At 32.0% G+C, this 21,493-nt stretch overlaps 14 protein-coding genes across 14 annotated transcripts; 6 read left to right on the top strand and 8 right to left on the bottom strand. All coding sequences in view use genetic code 12, as the record gives it.

Moving 5' to 3' along the window:
* Positions 1–125: 125 nt before the first annotated feature.
* On the bottom strand, positions 126–1,652 carry TGL99 (Tgl99p; the record flags this gene model as incomplete). Its single annotated transcript, XM_051758109.1, has 1 exon — positions 126–1,652. The coding sequence occupies one exon, from the start codon at positions 1,650–1,652 to the stop codon at positions 126–128; it is 1,527 nt and encodes a 508-aa protein (XP_051613699.1).
* A 491-nt stretch (positions 1,653–2,143) lies between these two features.
* MCU1 (Mcu1p) lies at positions 2,144–2,833 on the bottom strand (the record flags this gene model as incomplete). Its single annotated transcript, XM_051758110.1, has 1 exon — positions 2,144–2,833. The coding sequence occupies one exon, from the start codon at positions 2,831–2,833 to the stop codon at positions 2,144–2,146; it is 690 nt and encodes a 229-aa protein (XP_051613700.1).
* Positions 2,834–3,052: 219 nt separating this feature from the next.
* On the top strand, positions 3,053–4,735 carry GUP1 (O-acyltransferase; the record flags this gene model as incomplete). Its single annotated transcript, XM_051758111.1, has 1 exon — positions 3,053–4,735. The coding sequence occupies one exon, from the start codon at positions 3,053–3,055 to the stop codon at positions 4,733–4,735; it is 1,683 nt and encodes a 560-aa protein (XP_051613701.1).
* A 236-nt stretch (positions 4,736–4,971) lies between these two features.
* Positions 4,972–5,361, top strand: KGF55_003330 (uncharacterized protein; the record flags this gene model as incomplete). Its single annotated transcript, XM_051758112.1, has 1 exon — positions 4,972–5,361. One exon carries the CDS (start codon positions 4,972–4,974, stop codon positions 5,359–5,361), a length of 390 nt encoding a protein of 129 aa, XP_051613702.1.
* Positions 5,362–5,520: 159 nt separating this feature from the next.
* Positions 5,521–5,993, bottom strand: KGF55_003331 (E2 ubiquitin-conjugating protein; the record flags this gene model as incomplete). The annotated part of the gene is made up of 2 exons (XM_051758113.1): positions 5,521–5,923; positions 5,983–5,993. The coding sequence occupies 2 exons, from the start codon at positions 5,991–5,993 to the stop codon at positions 5,521–5,523; spliced, it is 414 nt and encodes a 137-aa protein (XP_051613703.1).
* A 287-nt stretch (positions 5,994–6,280) lies between these two features.
* KGF55_003332 (coiled-coil domain-containing protein) lies at positions 6,281–8,344 on the top strand (the record flags this gene model as incomplete). Its single annotated transcript, XM_051758114.1, has 1 exon — positions 6,281–8,344. The coding sequence occupies one exon, from the start codon at positions 6,281–6,283 to the stop codon at positions 8,342–8,344; it is 2,064 nt and encodes a 687-aa protein (XP_051613704.1).
* Positions 8,345–8,347: 3 nt separating this feature from the next.
* Positions 8,348–10,987, bottom strand: KGF55_003333 (U4/U6-U5 snRNP complex subunit; the record flags this gene model as incomplete). Its single annotated transcript, XM_051758115.1, has 1 exon — positions 8,348–10,987. The coding sequence occupies one exon, from the start codon at positions 10,985–10,987 to the stop codon at positions 8,348–8,350; it is 2,640 nt and encodes an 879-aa protein (XP_051613705.1).
* Positions 10,988–11,179: 192 nt separating this feature from the next.
* KGF55_003334 (ribosome biosynthesis protein) lies at positions 11,180–12,727 on the top strand (the record flags this gene model as incomplete). Its single annotated transcript, XM_051758116.1, has 1 exon — positions 11,180–12,727. The coding sequence occupies one exon, from the start codon at positions 11,180–11,182 to the stop codon at positions 12,725–12,727; it is 1,548 nt and encodes a 515-aa protein (XP_051613706.1).
* Positions 12,728–12,757: 30 nt separating this feature from the next.
* On the bottom strand, positions 12,758–13,354 carry KGF55_003335 (uncharacterized protein; the record flags this gene model as incomplete). Its single annotated transcript, XM_051758117.1, has 1 exon — positions 12,758–13,354. One exon carries the CDS (start codon positions 13,352–13,354, stop codon positions 12,758–12,760), a length of 597 nt encoding a protein of 198 aa, XP_051613707.1.
* Positions 13,355–13,482: 128 nt separating this feature from the next.
* Positions 13,483–15,024, bottom strand: KGF55_003336 (uncharacterized protein; the record flags this gene model as incomplete). The annotated part of the gene is made up of 1 exon (XM_051758118.1): positions 13,483–15,024. One exon carries the CDS (start codon positions 15,022–15,024, stop codon positions 13,483–13,485), a length of 1,542 nt encoding a protein of 513 aa, XP_051613708.1.
* A 992-nt stretch (positions 15,025–16,016) lies between these two features.
* KGF55_003337 (uncharacterized protein) lies at positions 16,017–16,721 on the top strand (the record flags this gene model as incomplete). The annotated part of the gene is made up of 1 exon (XM_051758120.1): positions 16,017–16,721. The coding sequence occupies one exon, from the start codon at positions 16,017–16,019 to the stop codon at positions 16,719–16,721; it is 705 nt and encodes a 234-aa protein (XP_051613709.1).
* Positions 16,722–16,790: 69 nt separating this feature from the next.
* AGM1 (phosphoacetylglucosamine mutase) lies at positions 16,791–18,395 on the bottom strand (the record flags this gene model as incomplete). Its single annotated transcript, XM_051758121.1, has 1 exon — positions 16,791–18,395. The coding sequence occupies one exon, from the start codon at positions 18,393–18,395 to the stop codon at positions 16,791–16,793; it is 1,605 nt and encodes a 534-aa protein (XP_051613710.1).
* A 148-nt stretch (positions 18,396–18,543) lies between these two features.
* Positions 18,544–19,128, top strand: KGF55_003339 (uncharacterized protein; the record flags this gene model as incomplete). Its single annotated transcript, XM_051758122.1, has 1 exon — positions 18,544–19,128. One exon carries the CDS (start codon positions 18,544–18,546, stop codon positions 19,126–19,128), a length of 585 nt encoding a protein of 194 aa, XP_051613711.1.
* Positions 19,129–19,190: 62 nt separating this feature from the next.
* Positions 19,191–21,344, bottom strand: KAR9 (Kar9p; the record flags this gene model as incomplete). The annotated part of the gene is made up of 1 exon (XM_051758123.1): positions 19,191–21,344. One exon carries the CDS (start codon positions 21,342–21,344, stop codon positions 19,191–19,193), a length of 2,154 nt encoding a protein of 717 aa, XP_051613712.1.
* Positions 21,345–21,493: the final 149 nt, after the last annotated feature.

Genomic DNA, 21,493 nt, shown 5'->3' on the forward strand with positions numbered 1-21,493 from the left:
CACCCAAATTAAACGAGATTAAATAAAGAATTAAACATACTAAAAATAATAATACATTATGCAACCAAACTACAATAACATTTATTTACAACTACAGATCAAGCATTATTTCAAATAGATCCTCATTAAATTAAGTTCAAGTTTTGTTTTAATTTCTCATCATCATTTCTAAAGACATCATTATCATCCAAAGTCTCCAACTTTTTCAAAATCTTACTAAATACCAATTCATAAACATCATTACCCCATAATGTATCCATATGCTCATAAGTTTCACACAACACAACATCCATCTTATTTTCCATATGTTTATTCGTGTTCAAAATCAATTCTTTTGTTTTTTCAATATCCACCAAAATATCTCGATCTCCATAAAATAACATCATTGGAATTTTTAAATGATCAGTTATAGGAAATGGTGTAACTCTATTTCCTTTTGACTTTGCAGAATCAGATAATGTAGAAAGTTTAGTCAATCCTGTAGAACATGTCTCATCAAACATTTGAAATCTTTTGGCTTTTATAATTTGAAACCAGTGTAAAAGCGACTTAACTGAGGAGTTCGAAAACATATGAGGATAACCTATTCTTTTTTGCTCTTTATTTATATTGGTACCTGACCATCCAAATAAATACATTAGTGATTTATCTACAACTTGTTCATAAAAGTTTGGTGTAAAACACGATGACCAAAAGGAAACACTTGGAAATATTGCTCGTCTTCCAAACAAACTATACAAGAATGAATTATCTCGTGCCGTTAGATCCACTATGCTTTTAAATATGGGATGGTTTAAATTTTGTGGGACTATTGCTGGTGACAATCCTATGAATAAACTAATTTTATAGTTCAATTCTGGGTTTAAACTTAGACTCGCCAACAATTGTGAGCATCCTTGTGAAAATCCAATATAAATTATTTGATGTTTCTTCTGTGATGGACTTTCATTGATGAAATTATTTGATTCGTTCAAAGTTGTAGTTGAACTCCCGTTTATCGGAGTAGCTGACCCACTACTGGAATTACTTCTTATGTTATTACTTAATTTACGCTTATTGTCCAGTTCATAAAATTGATCAATATAGTCAATTGTATCAGGAATGTCAAAATATGAAAATTCATCTAATGAAAAATCCCAAAATTCAAGACTTGAAGCTGATAATTTTAAATGTTTTCTGGAATACTTATTACCCCTGTTATTACCTAACCATACTTCGTATCCCAAGTCAACCAATAAATATGGTAAAGTTTTTTCTTTTGAGGAACCTAAGCACCATAGTTCTGAATTTGTTAATAATCCATGATGTAAATATATTACTTTTTTATTGTTATTGTTCTTGCCTACATCTTTGCTTGAAGTATGTAGAGCTTCCAATTTATGAATACATAGTAAATATCCATCTCTCGTGGTCACAACATATTCTCTTGCTTTATAACCAAATATTGAAACTATTTCATTAATATCCTTCGCTCGTATAATTTTTTCTTCAAAACAAGTTTCTTTTTCCAATTGTTTGCAGTCATTTGATCTTGAACTATTGGTTTTGTAAGTGGAAAATATTAATTTAGCATAAACAGTTATGATTTTTAAAATTAGTAATGAAATATTTACGAATGTTGAGAATAGTGATAAATCTTTATGTACTGGCATGATCTTGCGTTTTGGTAATTATTTATACGAGATACTAATAATTTGGTACTATTATATTAATGAAAGTGGGCCAGTAGTTAAACATATATTGTACCTTGGATAATAATAAGGAGTATTTTGAATGATAGTGATAAGGATATAATATGTTATAATTTTCTTTCTCTAAATTTCACAGCAATTTGATATGCTATTGTTTGTTTGTTTATCATAATCGAAGTATTGCGCTTATTTGAAACATAGATTTTATCTACGAGAGAATTTTTAAAATCGTAAAGCTACCAATTTTTGAGTTTCAAATATGTTTCATACTTTCAATGGATCAGAAGTAGAAACACTTGAGAGAAATTTAGCTCCTGTGTTGAAAAATAGGTTTCAGAAAAAGATGTTCAAACTACATATCAAGCTAAATCTGTCAACCACATTAAAAATTTCGAATGAGCAGGCTCTTATTATTTACAAGGTTATCAATCTATATTCTACCACACAAAATTTCATTTCTTTGAAGTATCCATCTCTCGTAACATTCTTTCTTCATTCTCTTGTTGTATCCTCTGGGCTTCTAAAATATGCCTTTCACTAGGTCTATTTAGCACAAAATCATTTTCATTAGTTCTTCTAATATCTTCATTGATATATTGAGCATCTTTAACATTCTTCAAAATACCTCCAGTATTAGATTGATTTGAATGATACAAATCATCATATTCCATTTCATTTAATCCCCCAAACATTCGTTCTTTGAATCTTAATTGTGATCTATAAAAATCACTAAATACATTTTCTTTACCATTATTCCATCTTTGAAAAAAGACACCATAAATGATAATAGATCCTCCTATAAATATACTAAACCATCTAGATCCAAAATGAAGATTCTTATTTGTATCAACTTGTCGTAATACCTTATATTGATTCGGATAGATATTAGATTTGGGTCTTGCTGTATAGTTTAGTCTTGTCATTGTTTCGTTAATCTTTTGGTATTGTGTGGGTTTCTTTGGCAATGATGAAAATCCTTTCGGTTCTTGATTTGGTATTTGAAATTCAGATGGATATCCTTCAGCTGGTCTTATATCATTTGGATCGTATGGATTGTATGGAGCTTTTGGTGGTGTCCATCCTTTTGGATTTGGTCTTCTTGAAAAATCACTATTTTTTTCATTATTCTCGCTGTTGGACATTATAGCAAAGTTTTTAATGAGCACAGTGGTCGATCTGTGATGGTGTATTTCAATTGTTACAATTTACAAATCTGATATTTATTACAATAAAATTCAAATCCATTTTGTGTACTATATTTTCCTTTCAGTTAAATCAGAATCTTACCCCAATCATTTAACACGTTGAAAGATCAATTGAATCATACAGGTGCGATTTGAAGACCAAATCAGACAAATGAAATGTCATTTTTAAATGAGTTGAAGAATATTTTTTCATTATCAACATTGGATACAAGATTAGATCCAACTTATTCTCAGAATAATAAGAAACAACAGAGTATCAAGAACACATCAACAAAATCAAAATGGTCAACTTTAGAGTTTAAATTATACTACGTGGTGTTTTTAATAGTAGTTCCATTGATGTTTAAAGCAGCAATGGATGCATCAAATGAAACCAACCCAAATTATCCCCGTTTTCAACATTTGTTAAGTCAAGGTTGGCTATTCGGAAGAAAAGTGGATAATTCAGATCAACAATATCGATTTTTCAGAGATAATTTTCCATTATTAATTTTACTAGTCATATTGCATGTTTTATTGCGAAAAATTTTGACTCCTTTGTTGGGTATTAAAAAGAGAACTTACTTTGATTTCGGATTTGGAATTATATTTCTAGTTGGTGCACATGGAGTTAACGTTTTAAAAATTGTCACATTAATTGGTATAAATTATATCATTGGAAAATATGTTAAAAATCGAAAAGCAGCAATTTGGTTTACTTGGATCTATGGCGTATCGACTTTATTTTTCAATGAATGGTATGGACATTTTAGATACGGTGTGCCATTCTTAGATGGCGGATTCAAAGGAATTATAGCGAGATGGGATGTCTTTTACAATTTTACTTTGTTGAGAATGATATCATTTAATCTCGATTACATCGAAAGAGAACATCAATTAAGCAGGATCGCTGATAATGAAAAAAACGGCACACTTTTGAACTTAAATGATCGAGAAAGATTGAATGCACCTTTACCTTTGACGGACTACAATGTTATCAATTATCTTGCTTATCTTTTATATACTCCGTTATTTATTGCAGGTCCAATATTAACATTCAACGATTATGTTTACCAATCAAATTATCAACAATCATCATCAGTTAAAGACTACAAGAGAATTTTCATTTATTTCTTAAGATTCATATTCTGTTTATTAACTATGGAGTTTGTACTTCATTTTATGTATGTAGTTGCAGTATCCAAAACGAAAGCATGGGATGGAGATACACCTTTTCAAATATCAATGTTGGGATTATTCAACTTGAATATCATATGGTTGAAATTGTTAATTCCTTGGAGATTATTTCGATTCTGGTCTTTATTGGATGGTATTGATCCACCAGAAAACATGATTAGATGTATGGATGATAACTTTTCAGCATTAGCCTTTTGGAGAGCTTGGCATAGATCTTTCAATAGATGGGTCATTAAATATATTTATGTTCCTATGGGAGGGGGAGGAAATTATAGAATTTTAAATAGTTTGCTCGTGTTCAGTTTTGTTGCTATATGGCATGATATAGAGCTAAAACTATTAATGTGGGGCTGGTTAATTGTCTTATTTTTGATACCTGAATTAACAGCATCTATATATTTCAAAAAATTTAATCGAGAATGGTGGTTTAGATATTTATGTGGATTAGGTGCCGTTGTTAATATATGGATGATGATGACAGCAAACTTGGTAGGATTTTGCTTAGGTAAAGAGGGAACTTTACAATTGATCAAAGAAATTTTCAAAACTTTCTCAGGTATAAGATTCTTTGTGGTCTCATCAAGTTGTTTATTCATTGCATCTCAAGTCATGTTTGAACTTAGAGAAAGTGAACGAAGATCCGGAATTGATGTCAGATGTTGACCTTATTTATTTTATTTATTTATATATAACGAGAATGAACATCCAATTATTTAATCACTGTCTTATTGAAGTATGGTTCGGTTTGTTGTTCTCAAAACTCAAGTATTTGGTAGCCACTTTTGTAGGACAAGAAACTTTGATTAACTCCGTGAGGTACACAACCGTTGAGAACCGATTTAAACTAATAAAAGTATTGAATTTATTGTTACGCCAAACCCATTCTCAAAACTTCAATAATGGCTCCACCAGTTCCAGTATATACTTCAGATGAAATAAAACTACAGTATGAAGAGCAACTACATAATCCGCAAAAATACCAATGTCACTTAAAATCAATTACACAACATGAATGTACTTTTAAACCCTCCACCTATAAATCATCACCAGAAATAATATGTTTACCTTTTAAAAGGATATTCCAAAGGTGTCTTGTGCCCACAACACAAATTGTGAACGGTAAGAAACAACGAATAGAAAGGTGGCAAAACATTGAAATTACTGATGAACATGGTAATCGAGATTTGATGGATCCTGAATCAAAATATTATAAACACGTTAAAGAATTTTTAAGTGCTGAGAAAGAGTTCAGGGAATTAACGGAAACTGAGTATAGCGAATCAACATGATACATTCTTAAATCAGATCTAAATTATTTCAAGTAAACTATGTAAAATATAAGTGTAATATATTCTTCGTCACTATAGGAGCTTTTACTTAATACTCTGTAGTCCTATTCATTTTTCTCATTATATGCCATTGCTCTAATTCTACAATACCTTGTTGTTTCAATAAGTAGAACCTTCACTTGGTTGAGCTAATTTTTTATTATTTGGTGAAGCCATACTTTTTCTTAATTCCAATAAAACAGTCTCCATAGTGTATGATCTTTTCCAATTTTTTAAAGTATCAAACTCGTTTACAATAACATTCCCAACAGAATCAACACATGGTAAATTTACCTTACTAATGAAGGTCACTTTTGGAGGTTTATCAGGGTAGTTTTCATCACATATAATTTGCAAGGAATAAATTCTATTTTCATGATTTGAATGAGGTGGACCTATTATCGTGCCATTCCAATATGTCATCGTTATATCATCCTGATTAGTTAATCCATATGATATAGATTCTGCTCCTAAACCTTTCTCACCTTTTTCTAATTCTTCTAACAATTTAAAATTTCGTGGTCTGTTGTAAAAGCGTTAGTAAAAAATATCGATAGAAACGAAATGACAGAAACAACGTACATCTTTGACATCTCAAAAGGTTCTATATAGATTCAAATATTTTTCGATGTGTAGGTATAACTGATTTTTGCAAATCGAATTGCTTCATATCACAATCAATTTATTATCTTTAACGAAATGTATGTCTGAAATTTACAAATTGTGTCGGTTATGCAGAATTTCTGCGACACCGCTTGAAACAAAGTAAAAAACACAAATATCGATACTTACTGATCCTATATAAATTATCATGATATTTGAAGCATATTAAACAAAGTAGAAAAACAACTTTAAGACTTGAAATTTCGGTCAATTATTAATGTCCAATATAACTTCTTCACCGTTTGTTGATAATCCTCATCTTAATGAAGTAGTCAGTAATTACGAAAAGGAATCATCTGGCATAAATACCAAAATTTACATATCAAAACTAGAATATCAAATCAAATCATTTCAAACGGAAAAGAAACTATGGTCGCAAGAAAAGTCGACTATCATCACCAACTATGAAAACAGCATTAAGTCAAAAAATAAAGAAATTGAAACTTTGAAATTAAATGTGGATTTTTTGTATAATGAAAATGATCAATTGAATTCCAAAATTGAGAATTCCAATGACATTTCAATGAATAAACAAAAGGACTTGAAACTAGAAATTAAAAATTTAAAGCAAGAAGTTCACCAAATTGAATCAAAATATCAAAATTTGGTGGAGCAAAATGATCGACTTATAAGAAAACATAGACAAGTAACATCTGATTGGAATACTCAAATTCAATTGAATGATGAAATGACTAAACAATTGAAGCAAAGAGAAGAAACTATAAATAACCTACAAAACTCAAATCAAGAATTTGTAAATAAATTGGAACAATATACAGAAATGTTCAAGAATGATGAGTCCTTTTTGAAGAACAATCAGATTTTAGTGAACAAAAACAATAGTCTACAAAAGACCAACAATCAATTACAAATCAAGATTGATCAGTTATTGCAAAAACATACCTCGGCTGAACTATTAAAGCAAAAAAATTTGAATTTAATGAATAAATTAGGGCAGTATGAGGATCTAAAACAGAAATATCTGAAGTTAGAAATGGAAAAATTACAAATAGAGTCTAAGTTTAATACTTATTTCAAGACTTTGGAAAATGCAATTATCGATGATACCACAGATACGAAAAACAACGCAACTGACGATACTACGGGAAGTGTTAAAATAACAAACTTCATTGAAAAATTTAAAATCTTACAGGCAAATAATTTGACTTTGAAAGAAAAACTCAACTCCAAAACTGTTGAAGTAAATGAAATTAAGAATGAACTAGAAGAAGCTAGTAGATTAATTGAAACAGAGTATCTACCTATGATTGAATCTTGGCAATTGAAAAATGAAAAATCCGCTAGTCAAATAAATGAGTTAGAAAGAGAGAAAAAATGGTATACAATTGAAATTGAACATTTAAGAAAACTGTTGAAAGATTTGGAAGATATCCTAAGGTCGAATGAAGATTCAAAGCAAGATAATAAAACAATACAACAGTATGTTACCAATCTAGAAAAATTAGTTGATCAATACAAGAATAAACTCGATGAACAAGCGAAGATGATTCAAAAACTTCAACCTCAACAAGCACAACCAATATCTGGCACTAAACGTCCTCATTTGCAAGATCATAGTTTCCGAAAAACTGCATCCGACTTGGAGAAAGAAAATTTTGACTTAACGTCAAGTATAAAGATATTAGAACAAAAAAATAAAGAACTAGTTGAACAATTGGAGTCGTTACAAGCTATCAACGTTCATAAAGAAGCAAACAGGGTTTTAGAATTCAAAAACAATTTGCTCGCAAAAGATCAGTTTATTAAAAAAGAAACATTAGATCTTTTGCGAAAAGAAAATGAATCTTTAATAAATACATATATTAGTGGAAAAAGTGATAAAGATATGATACCAAAATCATTGTTCATACGTCAAGAAGATGATAAACAACAACTACAAACTCAAGTTGATCATTTAAGCAAAAGAATACAAAGATTGAGGGAAGTTTATACCGAAAAATCGAAAGAAATTTTAAAAATTATATCAAAGTATTTTGGGTATAGTATTGAATTTTTGCCGAGTACAACTAACTCAAACGACTTATCATCAAGGTTAAAATTGGTATCCAAATATGAGAAACTAAAAAACAATCAAAGCAATAGTTATTTAATTTTGGATTTTGAAAATAAATCCTTGAAAGCATATGGTGATCATGAATTTAAATCGCTTTGTGAAGAATTGGCAAACGAATGGGTTTCTAAAAATCAATTCCCTTGCTTGTTGAGTGCTTTGAATTTGAAACTTTACGAAAACTTCAAAGAGGTATCTTCAAATTTGTAACTTTTAAGTCTTAAGTAACTCAATAGAAGTTAATTGTAACAATTCCAAAGATGTCTTGTTGTAATTATTTGGACTTCCTTTAGTTCTCAAAAATATCATGCCTTTGTTAATGTCATCAAAGATCTCTTCATATTCTTTTCTAAATTTTTCCTTTTCGACATCAGTACCATGGGACTTATAATAATTATTCATCCAACCCCAAGCGTCACCATTTTGAATATCAGCTTCCAAACTTCTCTCAAGCCATTGTTTTGCTTTGGAGTATTTACCGTCTTGCCAAAAAAACTGACCCAAAAACATTAACATTTCCAGAGAATTATTCGTCTGTTTTAAAGCATTTACAAACTCTGGTTTTTTGTGTGACATCTTTGGAATTAACGATAAATATAAATACCAAATGTATGAGTTAAAGGAGAACTTCTTGACAAACTTGTTTGTCAAACTCTTAACCGCTGATACATTGTTTGATCTCTTTTCTAACTCAATTTGAGCGATTGCAATATCAACTGATTGAGGATAAATAGTTGATGCTTTTTCCAAAACTGATCTAGCTTTAATCAACACTCCCAATTTTGCTTCGATTTCGCTATATTTAATCCACAATGCTGGGCAAGCTTGATTTCCATCGACAATTGAAGACACAAACTGTCTAGCTGTTTGTAAATCGTTAATATCATTGATCAAAACTTGAAGCTTTTTCAAAGATAATTCCACGTCATCAGGAAAGATGTCAATTGCATCTTGAATAATTTTCAAAACCTCCCGTGGATCCAGTTCCAAGCACTGCATAGCGTATATATACTTATACCAAAATTTGACGTTTCTATTTGGTTCTGACTGTATCACATTGTGGATGTAAAGTTTAGCATTGTTCAAATCTCCCACCAAAAAATCCATATTGAAGATAGCAAGTTTTATTGAGTCGTCGTTCAATTTATCGTCGGCCGAACATAGCAAACTCTTTGCCTCCGTGGCATTTTTCTGTAATTTCCATTTATCTTCAGCAAAACTTAGATACAAAGTGACTACCTCAGGATTGGACTCTATAGCTTTTTTGTAGTAATTAAATAATAAGTCAAAGTCTCTAGATTTTCTCAAAATGCTGAATAATGTATTCCAAACGACAAGATTTTGAGGATCTGAGGTGATTACATAATTTAAAATGATCTGACTTAGTTCCAGATGAAATTTGTTGTAATTTTGTGCTTCTGCTATCAATGCATTTGAATCGAACTTTGAATATTTTAAAAATTGTTCCAATACGGCTCGACTTGAATTTTTAAAACCATCATTGGATAAATCTAAGGCAGCTTCATACCACCTCTCGGGCTCGGTCAACTTGTTATCCTTCACTGCTTTCTCTGCTAGTTTATTTAATTTCGAAAGTTCAGTTGGATTTTCACGTTCTTCTGTTTTTAATGCTTGAATCCAAACTTTCAAATCACTCAAAAATATTTTTCTTGCTTTGTTTAGATGTGCTTTGGCGTCGTTGTAATTGGACGATACTATCAATTTCAACCAAAGATCCCATTCATGAGGACACAAATCAACAGCTTTCAACAATAATTTCATGTTTACTTCCAGATCATCCTCTAGTTCCAAAATTTTTTTCCATAATTCTAGATTTCTCGGTAGTTGTTGCAACGCCTTCATGACAAGTCTCTTCTTTAATTTTTTGTCCATCTCCAAATCGATTGCTTTCGACCATAATTTGATAGACTTATTACAATAGGTCAACGCTTCTTTACTTATTGCTTTTGCAAAATCGGTGTCAATCTCATTGAGCCGTATATTCTCCAACCAAACATCCTCGTCACCCGGTATCATCTTACAACCCTGCTGTATGTATTCTCGTGCTTTATTGAAATTTTTGGCATCTTCCTCCAATCTTGATGATGAAATCCATGTGCTTGATTTGTAAGGTTCAGTCTTTCTTAAAGATGAGAATATGAGTCTACTTTTTTTCAAGTCTGTGTACTTAGCATCCCTGTCAACCCCATCAAAGGACATTATTTCTTGTTCTAGTTCTTTTTCGATGCCGTTATTTTGAGTCTTGCGTGAACTGGCCAACAAACTATCTAATTGAGCACTTAATGCGTTACTTTTATTATTAGATGTATTCAAACTTCTAGTGAATCCAAAGTTTCCGTTATTTCCAGCTAAGATTTGGTCTGGAACAGCATATAGCCTTTGCAGCTGTTGATCTAATATACGTTGTCTTTTATTTTTTCTAGTCATATCTCCAGCTTCCGGTATTGACATCCAATCGTCTTCTGTTAGTGCCACTAGGTCCTTTTTTAAATCTAAAAATTGTGATCTTTTGTCTGGTTCGTTTTTAACACCAGATAACACTTGCTTTTGCTGAGGTTTTGTTTTCCTTCTCTTAAGTCTTTGCTCGATTTGCTCATACACTTTGTCTTCTTCCTCATCCTCTTCAGTTCTTTTACGAGCCACTAGTAAACCCTTGTCATTGATTTCTTGATTGATCAAATTTTCATCGTCGTCATCATCATCATCATCAACTTGTGGCAATTCATGTTTGAAATCTGCTCCAGTACTAAACCCAACTGCACCTCTTCCTACTCCTGCAACATAACCAGGTGGAGCTTCTTGGTCCAAAAATGCTAATTTGTTACTACTCATATCTCTGTTTTTGTCACCTTATCCATTTTCTTGTCGATGATATAGACATTGGACTGTGTCTGGTATCTTATTTGGTGATGCTTAAATGCTTAATAAATTTTGTGTAATAAATATTTTGCAGTCTCATTTCTTCTATCCTCATCGTATTACTTTTCCAATAATTATTAATTAATTTAATACAACAATCCAGTTATGTCTAAAAGACCGGCAGAAGATGATATTGGTCATCAAAACACTTCAATTAAAGTAACAGAAACCTCACTACCACAATCAACCAATGCACAACAAATAAATGGTGAAGATTCAATGGATGTGGGAGAATTTGAAGATCCATATGGTGATGATTTCGAAAGTGACGAAGAAATAATAGAGCTTGATAATCAAAACGATGACGGAATAGATGAAGATGATGAAATGGATGAAGAGGCAGCCAATAAAAAGATTCACGAAATAGAATTGAAAGAGCAACAAGAACAGCAGGAAATTGAATCATCTATATATCTACCACATAAATCTAAACCTTTAGGTCCAGATGAGGTTTTGGAAGCAGATCCTTCAGTTTACGAGATGTTACATAATGTCAATCTACCTTGGCCATGTTTGACGGTCGATATTATTCCTGATAATTTGGGTAGTGAGAGAAGATCATATCCAGCATCTGTGTATCTAGCAACTGCCACTCAAGCATCGAGGGCGAAAGACAATGAGTTAATAGCCATGAAAGCATCAAGTTTGGTGAAAACTTTAGTCAAAGATGACGGTGAAGAAGATGATGAGGATGACGATGATGATGATGACATGGATGCTGATCCAATATTGGATACAGAAACCATCCCATTGAAACATACAACTAATAGAATAAGAGTTAGCCCACATGCAGAAAAGACTGGAGAATATTTAACAGCAACAATGTCAGAAAATGGAGAAGCATACATATTTGATTTATCAGCACAATATAAAGCCTTTGATTCACCGGGCTATATGATTCCAAAATCATCTAAAAGACCAATATATACGATACGAGCTCATGGTAATGTTGAAGGATATGGTTTGGACTGGTCACCTTTGATAAATACGGGGGCTTTATTGACAGGTGACGTCACTGGAAGAATTCATTTAACAACTAGAACAACATCAAATTGGGTTACAGATAAAAGTCCTTTTTTTGCATCACAATCATCAATCGAAGACATTCAATGGTCAACTGGGGAAAGTACTGTTTTTGCTACAGCAGGTTGTGATGGATATGTAAGAATATGGGATACTAGATCTAAAAAGCATAAACCCGCATTATCGGTAAAAGCATCAGATTCCGATATTAATGTTATATCATGGTGTTCGAAAATCAATCATTTGTTAGCCTCTGGTCATGATGATGGTACATGGAGTGTCTGGGATCTAAGAAATTTCACACAACCAAACCCCACACCAGTGGCATCATACAACTTTCATAAAGCACCAATCACATCTATATCTTTCAATCCATTAGATGAATCTATCATTGCTGTGAGTTCAGAAGATAATACCGTGACATTGTGGGACTTGGCGGTGGAAGCAGATGATGACGAAATTTCACAACAAAGAAAAGAAATTCAAGAATTACATGATATACCTCCGCAATTGTTATTTGTACATTGGCAAAAAGATGTTAAAGATGTTAGATGGCATGAACAAATTCCGGGTTGTTTAGTTTCTACAGGAGGTGATGGATTAAATATTTGGAAAACTATATCGGTATAAATAAATTAACAATATATTTTTGGCATTGAGTTAATAATGATTCAATTGCTTCTTTCGACTCTCTAATTGCTGGATTTTTTGACTAGCACATTTTAACTTTTCCTCCGTCTCGATCCAAAACTGGTTATCTCGTAAAACAAATTGTACATATTTCTCAAAGATTAAAATGTTTTTTAAAACCAACTGATTAAAAGCTTCATTCAACTGCATAATCCTTTCTTTACGCTGTTCAAAGATATATTTTGTCTGTTCTATGTTTGAATTCGATATATTTGAATTTATTTTATTCATTATCTTCATTGGTTGCATTTGCTCCAACTCTAGTATTTGTGGGAATAGCTTGGTGATCATGGGGTAATTTATGGAAATTCGCTCCTCCTTGATATCACTGGGTACATTTCTGTCATTTAGGCTTGAAGATTCTAGCACCTTTTCATCTTGACTAATATTAAATTTAATGGCTGCTTCAACTAAAATCGCTAGATTTGGGTTTTGATCGAGAAATATCTTCAATCTCAAACTTGTATTTTTGACCTGTGACGTTAGTGACTCGTCATTTTTGACATTGGATAATAGTTGTTGTAAGTTGAAAACTCTCTTCTTTAATTCTTCAACTGTTTCATCCATTAATGGTGTTATAAGAAGCGCGTTATCAAATATAAAACATATATTTTTCGCGACTCATATAATATATGAAAGAGATCATGTAAAAGAATATGCTTTAGATCATTAATTTCATTAGGGTGCTCTATACTCTACTCTTCTTCGCTACTACTTCCATCGTTGTTACTCTTCTGCTTGGATACCTCTACACCCATTAGCTCTCTCAAACTTCTTGGTCTACCTCTCAGTGTTGTATTTAGTGTGAAACTTTTGGTCTTCTTTTGACTCACTCCTTCATCAATTTTGATTGCTTGATTTTTAAAATTGTAGGTACTACTTTCATCATCTTCTTCATCTGCATCTGACAATGGACTTTTTTCCTTCACTGTCATAGATGCACTCTCTTTATTGAATGTATTCTCATTATCATCATTTTCGACTTTGTGGTCGTATTTTTCAATTGGTTCACTCTCATATTTCTTTTTTGGATCTCCTTCATCAAGCTCCAAAACTTCCTTTAAAACATTCTCTAAATCATCAAATTCATCACCCGATGCTTTGTCTATTGTTGACTTCTTGGCTCTCTTTCCTTTAATAGCTTTGTTTGCGTTAGTGATTCTGTGAGCATCAGTGAAAGGAGAATGATTTGGATTTTCATGTGAAACACTGTTAGCCTTTAAAACTTCTGATTTTTTAGGATGACTTTCTTTCTTTTTAGATTTACTTTCTTCCTTTTTAGATTTACTGGATGTTATCTCAAGTGCTGGGGGATGTATAATCTCGTCATCATCCAGCAGTTCATTTTTCAAATCATCAAAGTCAGATTCGCTGATTATAGATTCTTGTTCAGGAGTACTAACCAATGTTGGAGGTCGCTTCGAGGCAACACGAGGGGTAACAGACGGTACATGCAAAGATCTTGCTGGGATATCCTTCTTCGGCGATGTTTTGCTTGATGCTAACCTAGCTTGTCTAGTGGGTGAATTGATTTCTTTTGATTGTTGATTTAGGTTCGTCAATTTCTGCTCCTCTAATTTCTTTTCTTCCAATTTTTGTAATTCTAGTTTTTTCTGCTCCCATTTACGCTGTTCTAACCTTTTCTGTTCCCATTTCAGATGTCCGGTTTCAACTTGTTTTTCATTAAGATTCGTGACTTTTCCTTTTTCTGAATTTTGTTGTTTCCTCGGTTGGGTTCTTTGGGCTTCCGAAACAGGTTTCAGCGATTGCTTTGAATCAACTTTTGGCAGTGCGGGCGGTCGTTCTGGTTTTGCCAGGGGTGTGAGTAATTGCTTTTCAAATAATTTTTCTAATTCTTTGATTTCTGATTGCAATTTCAATATATCTCGACTTTTATTCACCTTGATTGTGCTATTCAACTGATTTAATTTCAAAGTCAGGTCCCCCGTTTTTGTCGGATCGTAAGTTAAATAGTATTCGGAGTCTTTGTGACTAGTCTCAGTACCTTCAAACAAAATAGGTTTTTTATTTGATTCTGAAGATGAAGCAAGTAATATATAAGATTGATCGCGTTGATATAACTTCAAAAGCTTTGATTCATCCATTGAGTCAGGTACAAATCCATATCTTATCGCCATATCTTCAGGCCCGTTTTCATTGTGATATTTTGAACTGTTGGATACTGTATTCAATAGAACTGATACGTCTACATCATATTCACCATCTGCTAAGGACATATCACTGCATTAAGGTCTGATGTTTTCTCTACCTGAATGATGCAATTGGGTTAGACGATGTGAATGAAGACTTTGTAAAGGATTGAGCTTGTTGTTGATCTTATAGTGAATGAGGTCTTGATAAACAGAAACTAATTATCATACTATAAGTAATTGTCTATAATCCTTTGAAGCTTTACTTTTGTGTTCATAATGCGACATAAAAATATGTTAGTTTGAGTGATACGATTGAAAAGTGGGGGTACTAACAATCTGAGTGAAGAAGTTGAAGAAGTTTAAAAATTTGCAAAGAATTGAATCCTGCTTTCACCATTTTAATTACAGTCTTCTGAACGTTGCAACACATTGGCCATTTTTCGTATGAATTGTATAAGGCTCTTTTGAGTAGCTAATTTTCAAGTTTTTGCAGCCAATCCTAGACAATTACAATGCTTCTGTTTGCTATAATGCTCCAAAAGCAAAGCTGTAAAATTGAGTCAAATTCATGAACTTAGCCCTATTTTTATTACACTAAACAGTATAGCAGTTACTTATCAAAAGATTTAATTTTTTTGCAACTCATCAAGTTTGCAATATTGATATGACTCTAGAAATATGAAAATATTATATCTCAGACTCTTTGCTTGAACTTGTTTAATTGAAAGTTGCAAATATAGCAAATACAATGCTAAAACTCTCGAATTTCGAACTTTTGCTTTTTCTCAATCTCGTTATTGTTCGAAAATTGGTTGCAAATTTAAAATAAAATCACGAACAATTATATTTCGTTTTTGTACTTTTATCAATGTTTTGATTAAAATCAATTTTTATCATTTACAAATTTGGTCCCATCAAATACATACAAAATCACATTCAAAATTTGAACTCACAAAGTTGCAATCTCATTTGCATTTACCCGTTATTACATTATTCATCTTTAGCATTTGCATTTTTACAAAAACCGTACAAAATATAATTCACCTTAGCATAAAACTTACTCATATGACTATACTATGAACCAACATCCTTCTCAAAATGAAAATATTGGGGTTTTTCATCCTAAAGTAATACTACTATCAGCTGGTATTACCCTCACGACAATATTATCATACAGATTTTATAGGAATTATTTGAAACCGATAAGATCAATACTAGATTTGAATCCAGGAATGTTGGAGAAAAATCATAGATTGCATGGGTATGTAACAAGAGTAGGTGATGGTGATAATTTTAGATTCTATCATACTCCAGGAGGATTTCTCTGGGGTTGGGGTTGGTTGAAAAAAATACCAACAAAAAGATCAAAACTAAAAAATCAAACATTAATGATTCGATTATGTGGGATTGATGCGCCAGAAAGATCTCATTTTGGCAAACCTGCTCAGCCATTTAGCGAAGAAGCATTGAAATGGTTAAATAAATACGTAAACAAAAGAAGAGTAACGATAATACCATACCTGGTTGATCAATATAAACGAATAGTTGCTAAATGTTTAATTTGGAAATGGAATGGTCGAAAAGATGTCAGTGCTGAGATGTTGAGAAATGGGATTGCAATGGTCTATGAAGGAAAGATTGGAGCAGAATTTGGAGACAATGAAGATTGGTATAGGCTGTTGGAAAAAAGAGCTAAATGGTTTAAAAGAGGTATTTGGTCATTGGGCTCAAAGTTAATGACACCAGGAGAATACAAAAAAGTTTACTATAGAGGGGAATGAATGGTTATTTGCATATTGGATAGGAACAAATTTGAACTAAGTTTCATGTTTGTTTTTGAATTGCTGTATTTACTTCAATAGTTCAGAAACTTGTGTGATCAACTTTTCAACGTTTTCATCCGTATCAGCTTCAGCGTAGACTCTTACAGCATCTTCTGTTCCAGAAGCTCTAACGAATGATCTTCCATTTGAAATTTGTGAAACAATTTCATCGATTTTACTCTGAATACCTTTGGGCTCAACCAAAGTCCTTTCAGCATTTGTAGTTTTGAAGATTGTTCTATCAGGTACGATCACCTTAATCAATTTATTTGGAAGATCTGTATATTCCTTGTTCCATTCTTCAGGACTAATTTTTAAATAATGCAATATGATCAATACAACTAATAGATCAGATATAGCGTCCCCAACAGTCTGATTTATCAATTGACTAAAGTTTTGTAAAACCAAAATAGCTTGCTCTTCTTCTTTTGAGGTTGGTTTGTAGTTGAATATCTTCGCTTCAGCTTCCGGATTGAAAACTACAGTTCCGTGACCATTAGCTTCAAAATAAACACCAATATCGAATTTTTCTGCTTCATGATGTAAATGTTTGACTCCAGTTGGTGTACAACGGACAGGTAATTTCAAAACATCTTCAACATATTTTGTTGACGACCCATTAGCATAAGCCGTTTGTATTACACCAATGTTTAAGGATAATTTAGAAGAATCTATATTTTTAAAAATTTGTTGCAAAAATAATGCAATCAATGTTGATATTTTGTCACCATCTAGTAAGGTGAATTTCTTTGATGAGTCTTGATAATAACAAATTAATCTATCAGCATCACCATCGAAGGAAGCGTATAGCTTGTTTGCAATTGGACCTTCAATATTTTTAGGTAATTTTTGGTTAGTCTTGACAAAATCTGCACCACACTCAAAGTTCAATAGATTAGGATCTTGAAATTTGTCATTGACCACATCAAAGTTTATTTCATTTGCTAAATAATTTTTTAGAAGTTCTTCAACCTTAGGAGCTCCAACCCCGTTAGCTGCATCAATCGTGATGTCTAATTTGCTTGCGTTGCCCGACACTTCAAAGACCTTTTTGAACGAATTTGCCAATTTTTCGTAATAGCCGTGCTCGGTTTTTTCTCCGAAATTTGGATCATTGTAAGTTTTTGTAATATAATGCAATTCAGGAGTAGTTAATAATCCGTAATCTTCATAATTAGTGTTTGGGACACTTTTTAGCCCATCAATTGTAGATTCACTTAATCTTGGACTGCTTTCTCTTGAGTCTCTTCCAAGGACTACATTACTAGCAACTTCCAAATCAATATTCAAATCTTTAACTATCTTCTCCAAAGTCGAAACAAGATCTTCGTTTGAGGAATTTGCCAATTCAGTAGCATAACTTTCCCACTTTGCTTCCAACATGCTACCCATTGGATCAACTACTTTGACACCATTATCTTGAGGTGGGTTATGTGACGCAGTAATCATTACTCCAACAGTTTTACCGCCCAAATATTTGGATCTCAATGAAGCTAGTATACCCACAGTATAATTGACATAATCCAAGTCTTTGGCATTCATACGAAATCCAGCTGTACCATAAGTAAATGTGATATTTTTTGGTCTTGGATGTTTAGCCAGTTGAGATTCAATTGAGTGTTTCAATGACATTTTTTCACGTATTGTTAAAGCAATTGATTTGTATGATATCGATCTATGAGATCTCAGGAATTCGTAGGTGTAACTGAATAATTTTGACTAGATCGAAAACTACTTCCAATTTGGGACTAAATCAAATTTTCAATTTACGAGTTACGTAATGAAAAATAATTCCGAGACCCGTTTTGATGCTACAAACTCTTGTCAAAAAGAAACTTTGAAATCAAAAGGGATCATGAAGAAGTTATTCAGTCGATTCTTGAGTCAGAAATCTCCTAACTTTCACACAAAAGTAGGTTCATCAACAATACGAATAAAGTCGCCAGAAAAGCCATCAACAAATTCACCATTGACTTCATCAACAGGAGCAACTTCCTCAAGCACATCTAAAAATTCCCCATTTGTTAAGGAACTAGTTGAAACGGGTAAACCAAATTGGTCAAAAGCTCCACCGCAACTTAAACAAAGATATAAAGGAATTCATCTAATTTTATTGTCTATACCTGTTATCGCTATAAGTTCTTACGAATTATGGGCAAGATTAGATGGTAAATCAGTTAAGAAAATGCAAACTGGTGAACTCTTATCTGATGGATCAGTAAGAGAATTTAATGAGTTTGAAAAATATCAAAGAGAGAAGAATAGTATAATTGGTAAGATATTTGGGTTAGATTTTTTCTTAGATGGGTTAACTAGTAAAACTATGAAGAAAGATTTGGAGAAGAAAGCGGTTGAGAAAAATTAGTCGATAAAGTATAAGTGTCATTCATTGAACTATAAAAGATATTAAAGCAGAGTATTAAAAATTCACCTCCAAGCAGGTCGATTCTCATCCAAAGATTTTAAAAGATTTTCATCATCAAATCTTGATCCCAACGAAGAAACTGGTCTTTCAGGTGAAGTACAATTATAACTCAATCTTCTCGAAAAAGTCAAGTTTGGAATTTTCATTTCATTTAATAAAGAATTCGGTCGCCCAATTACTGTTGTTGTTGAACTACTTGCCCTTGATCTAGTCTTACTTAGTAGAAATGGATCATTTCGATGATGATGACTTTCTATAGTTGATGATGCACGAAATTGTTTTTCAGGTGAGATATCTAAGTTGTTCGTCCTTGGAGTTGAAAATTTTGAAAGTCTGAGTTTACATGGTGATTGAAAAATGGGATGATTCGAACAAATTTCGGGGATTCTAGTATGACCATTACGTTTAATAATTTTAGGATAGCCCTTAGCTAAATAATTGGATTTCATTCTTGGTAATTTTGATGGTTGTCTAATACTTGAATTTAAAATATTGTTGAAATAACCATTGAAATCGAATGATACGGATCTTGAACATGTTGCTTTTCTGAACGATATAGGTGCTTGTAATTTATGATCATTAGGATTTTCAATTTTTAGATCTGGACTTTTGACCAAAGTTTTCTCCTCATCTTCAGTATCCTTAACGTCAATACTAAGTTCGTCAAATACATTAATTAATGAGTTCTTCAAACTTCTACCGGTAGGTTTCGGTTTTCCTAAAAATATATCTTTGACTTTCTCCTTATTTTGTATACTCAACGGTAGTGTAACAGATTTGACATCAACATTAAAATCAATTCCCAAGCCGTTGCTTAATGGCCTATCAGAGTTTTCATGACCTGAACTTCTTGATATAGTATGAAATGATCTTAAACCTTTGGAATGACTCTTTTTATTATTCAGTTCTTTTCTTTGTTTTTGAAGGAATGAAATATTTTGTTCACTCTTTGATCTTGATATCAAATCATTCACTTCCACCCATTTCGGTTGCAAAGTTCTGTTATACAAATTCCGAATATCGCTATCAGTAATAATATTTTCCATGATGGCGCTTTCAATTAAACGAATAGAATTTAAACAAATTTTGTATCTTGATCCAATATCGTCACTAACGACGGAATTTCCATCGGTGTTAGCAGAATCACAAAAAGTTAAAACATCAATCAAATCATCACTTTCCAGTTCAATTTGTTTAACCAAATACCTAAAAATATCATTCCATTTGGAATCGATTTTTTCAATTTTTAATTTTAACAGCTGATTACTTAGCAACTTCCATTTATCCAATAATGCTTCATAGTTTGATAACACTTGTTCTCTTGAAACTTGAAAAGAAGAATTGTGTGAACATAATGCAATGAACTCTTCAACTTTTTGAGGCACGATATCTAGTGAAATTTTTAATGGCTGGATTTTGGCTTCGATCATCAAATATTCTTCATATATTTTTTCATCCAAATCGTTAAATGTGGGTAGCTTTAATGATTTAATTGAATTACTACTATTGTCATTAAAATCGTTGATCTTCATTTTAGTGATAATATCATTCAAATTATATTTCGGTAAAGTTTTCCTTGGACTTGATAAATTATAATCTTTCAATTTTTCAATTGACTTGATACAGTCTTCAATCTCATTTCTTAACAGCCTTATTACCGATTCGATCAAATCGTTATAATTGATTGAAAGATCCAAGTTTTTCTTTAACAGAATCAGTAGTTTCTTGACATCCAATAAAATATCACTTACTTCTTCAAATTTTTTGATCAATGACTGAATCACAACATTATCAGCTTCAGACGATTCAACCAATAGTAGCAATCTTGAGACAATGGAGTCAATACTTTCCAAGTTTCTGAACAAATCAACTAATACATTCTTTCCTTCATAATACCATTCAAGTAGATTTATAGTATGTTTGGAAACTTCCTTGATATTATTGAAAGCCATTATTACGTCGTTCAAATAAAGATCAATATCATCTAGTATTTTATTTATTTTGAATGTTTCATGTTGCAGTAGATTAAGTTTTATTGAATTATATTGACTTGATTCAGAAAGGTTCACTAGTTCTTCAAAAAATGAAAAATTTGATATCGAAGTTAACAAATGAGATAGGTTTATTTGAGGATTTCGACAATTTAATTGATTCATGTTAGCATTTCTGGTTGACGGTGTAAGTTGGAGTATTATTTCTTTGACGATTGCTTTGTTATGACTGTAATTGATATGGTAAATGGAAAAGTGTTATGTTTTAAAACTTTATCAATAATTTCGAAAGTGGCGAATCTTGGTGATCAAAA

This window comes from Candida pseudojiufengensis, assembly GCF_024610245.1.
Source record: "Candida pseudojiufengensis strain CBS 10847 chromosome Unknown scaffold1, whole genome shotgun sequence".
Taxonomy (NCBI): domain Eukaryota; kingdom Fungi; phylum Ascomycota; class Pichiomycetes; order Serinales; family Debaryomycetaceae; genus Lodderomyces; species Lodderomyces pseudojiufengensis.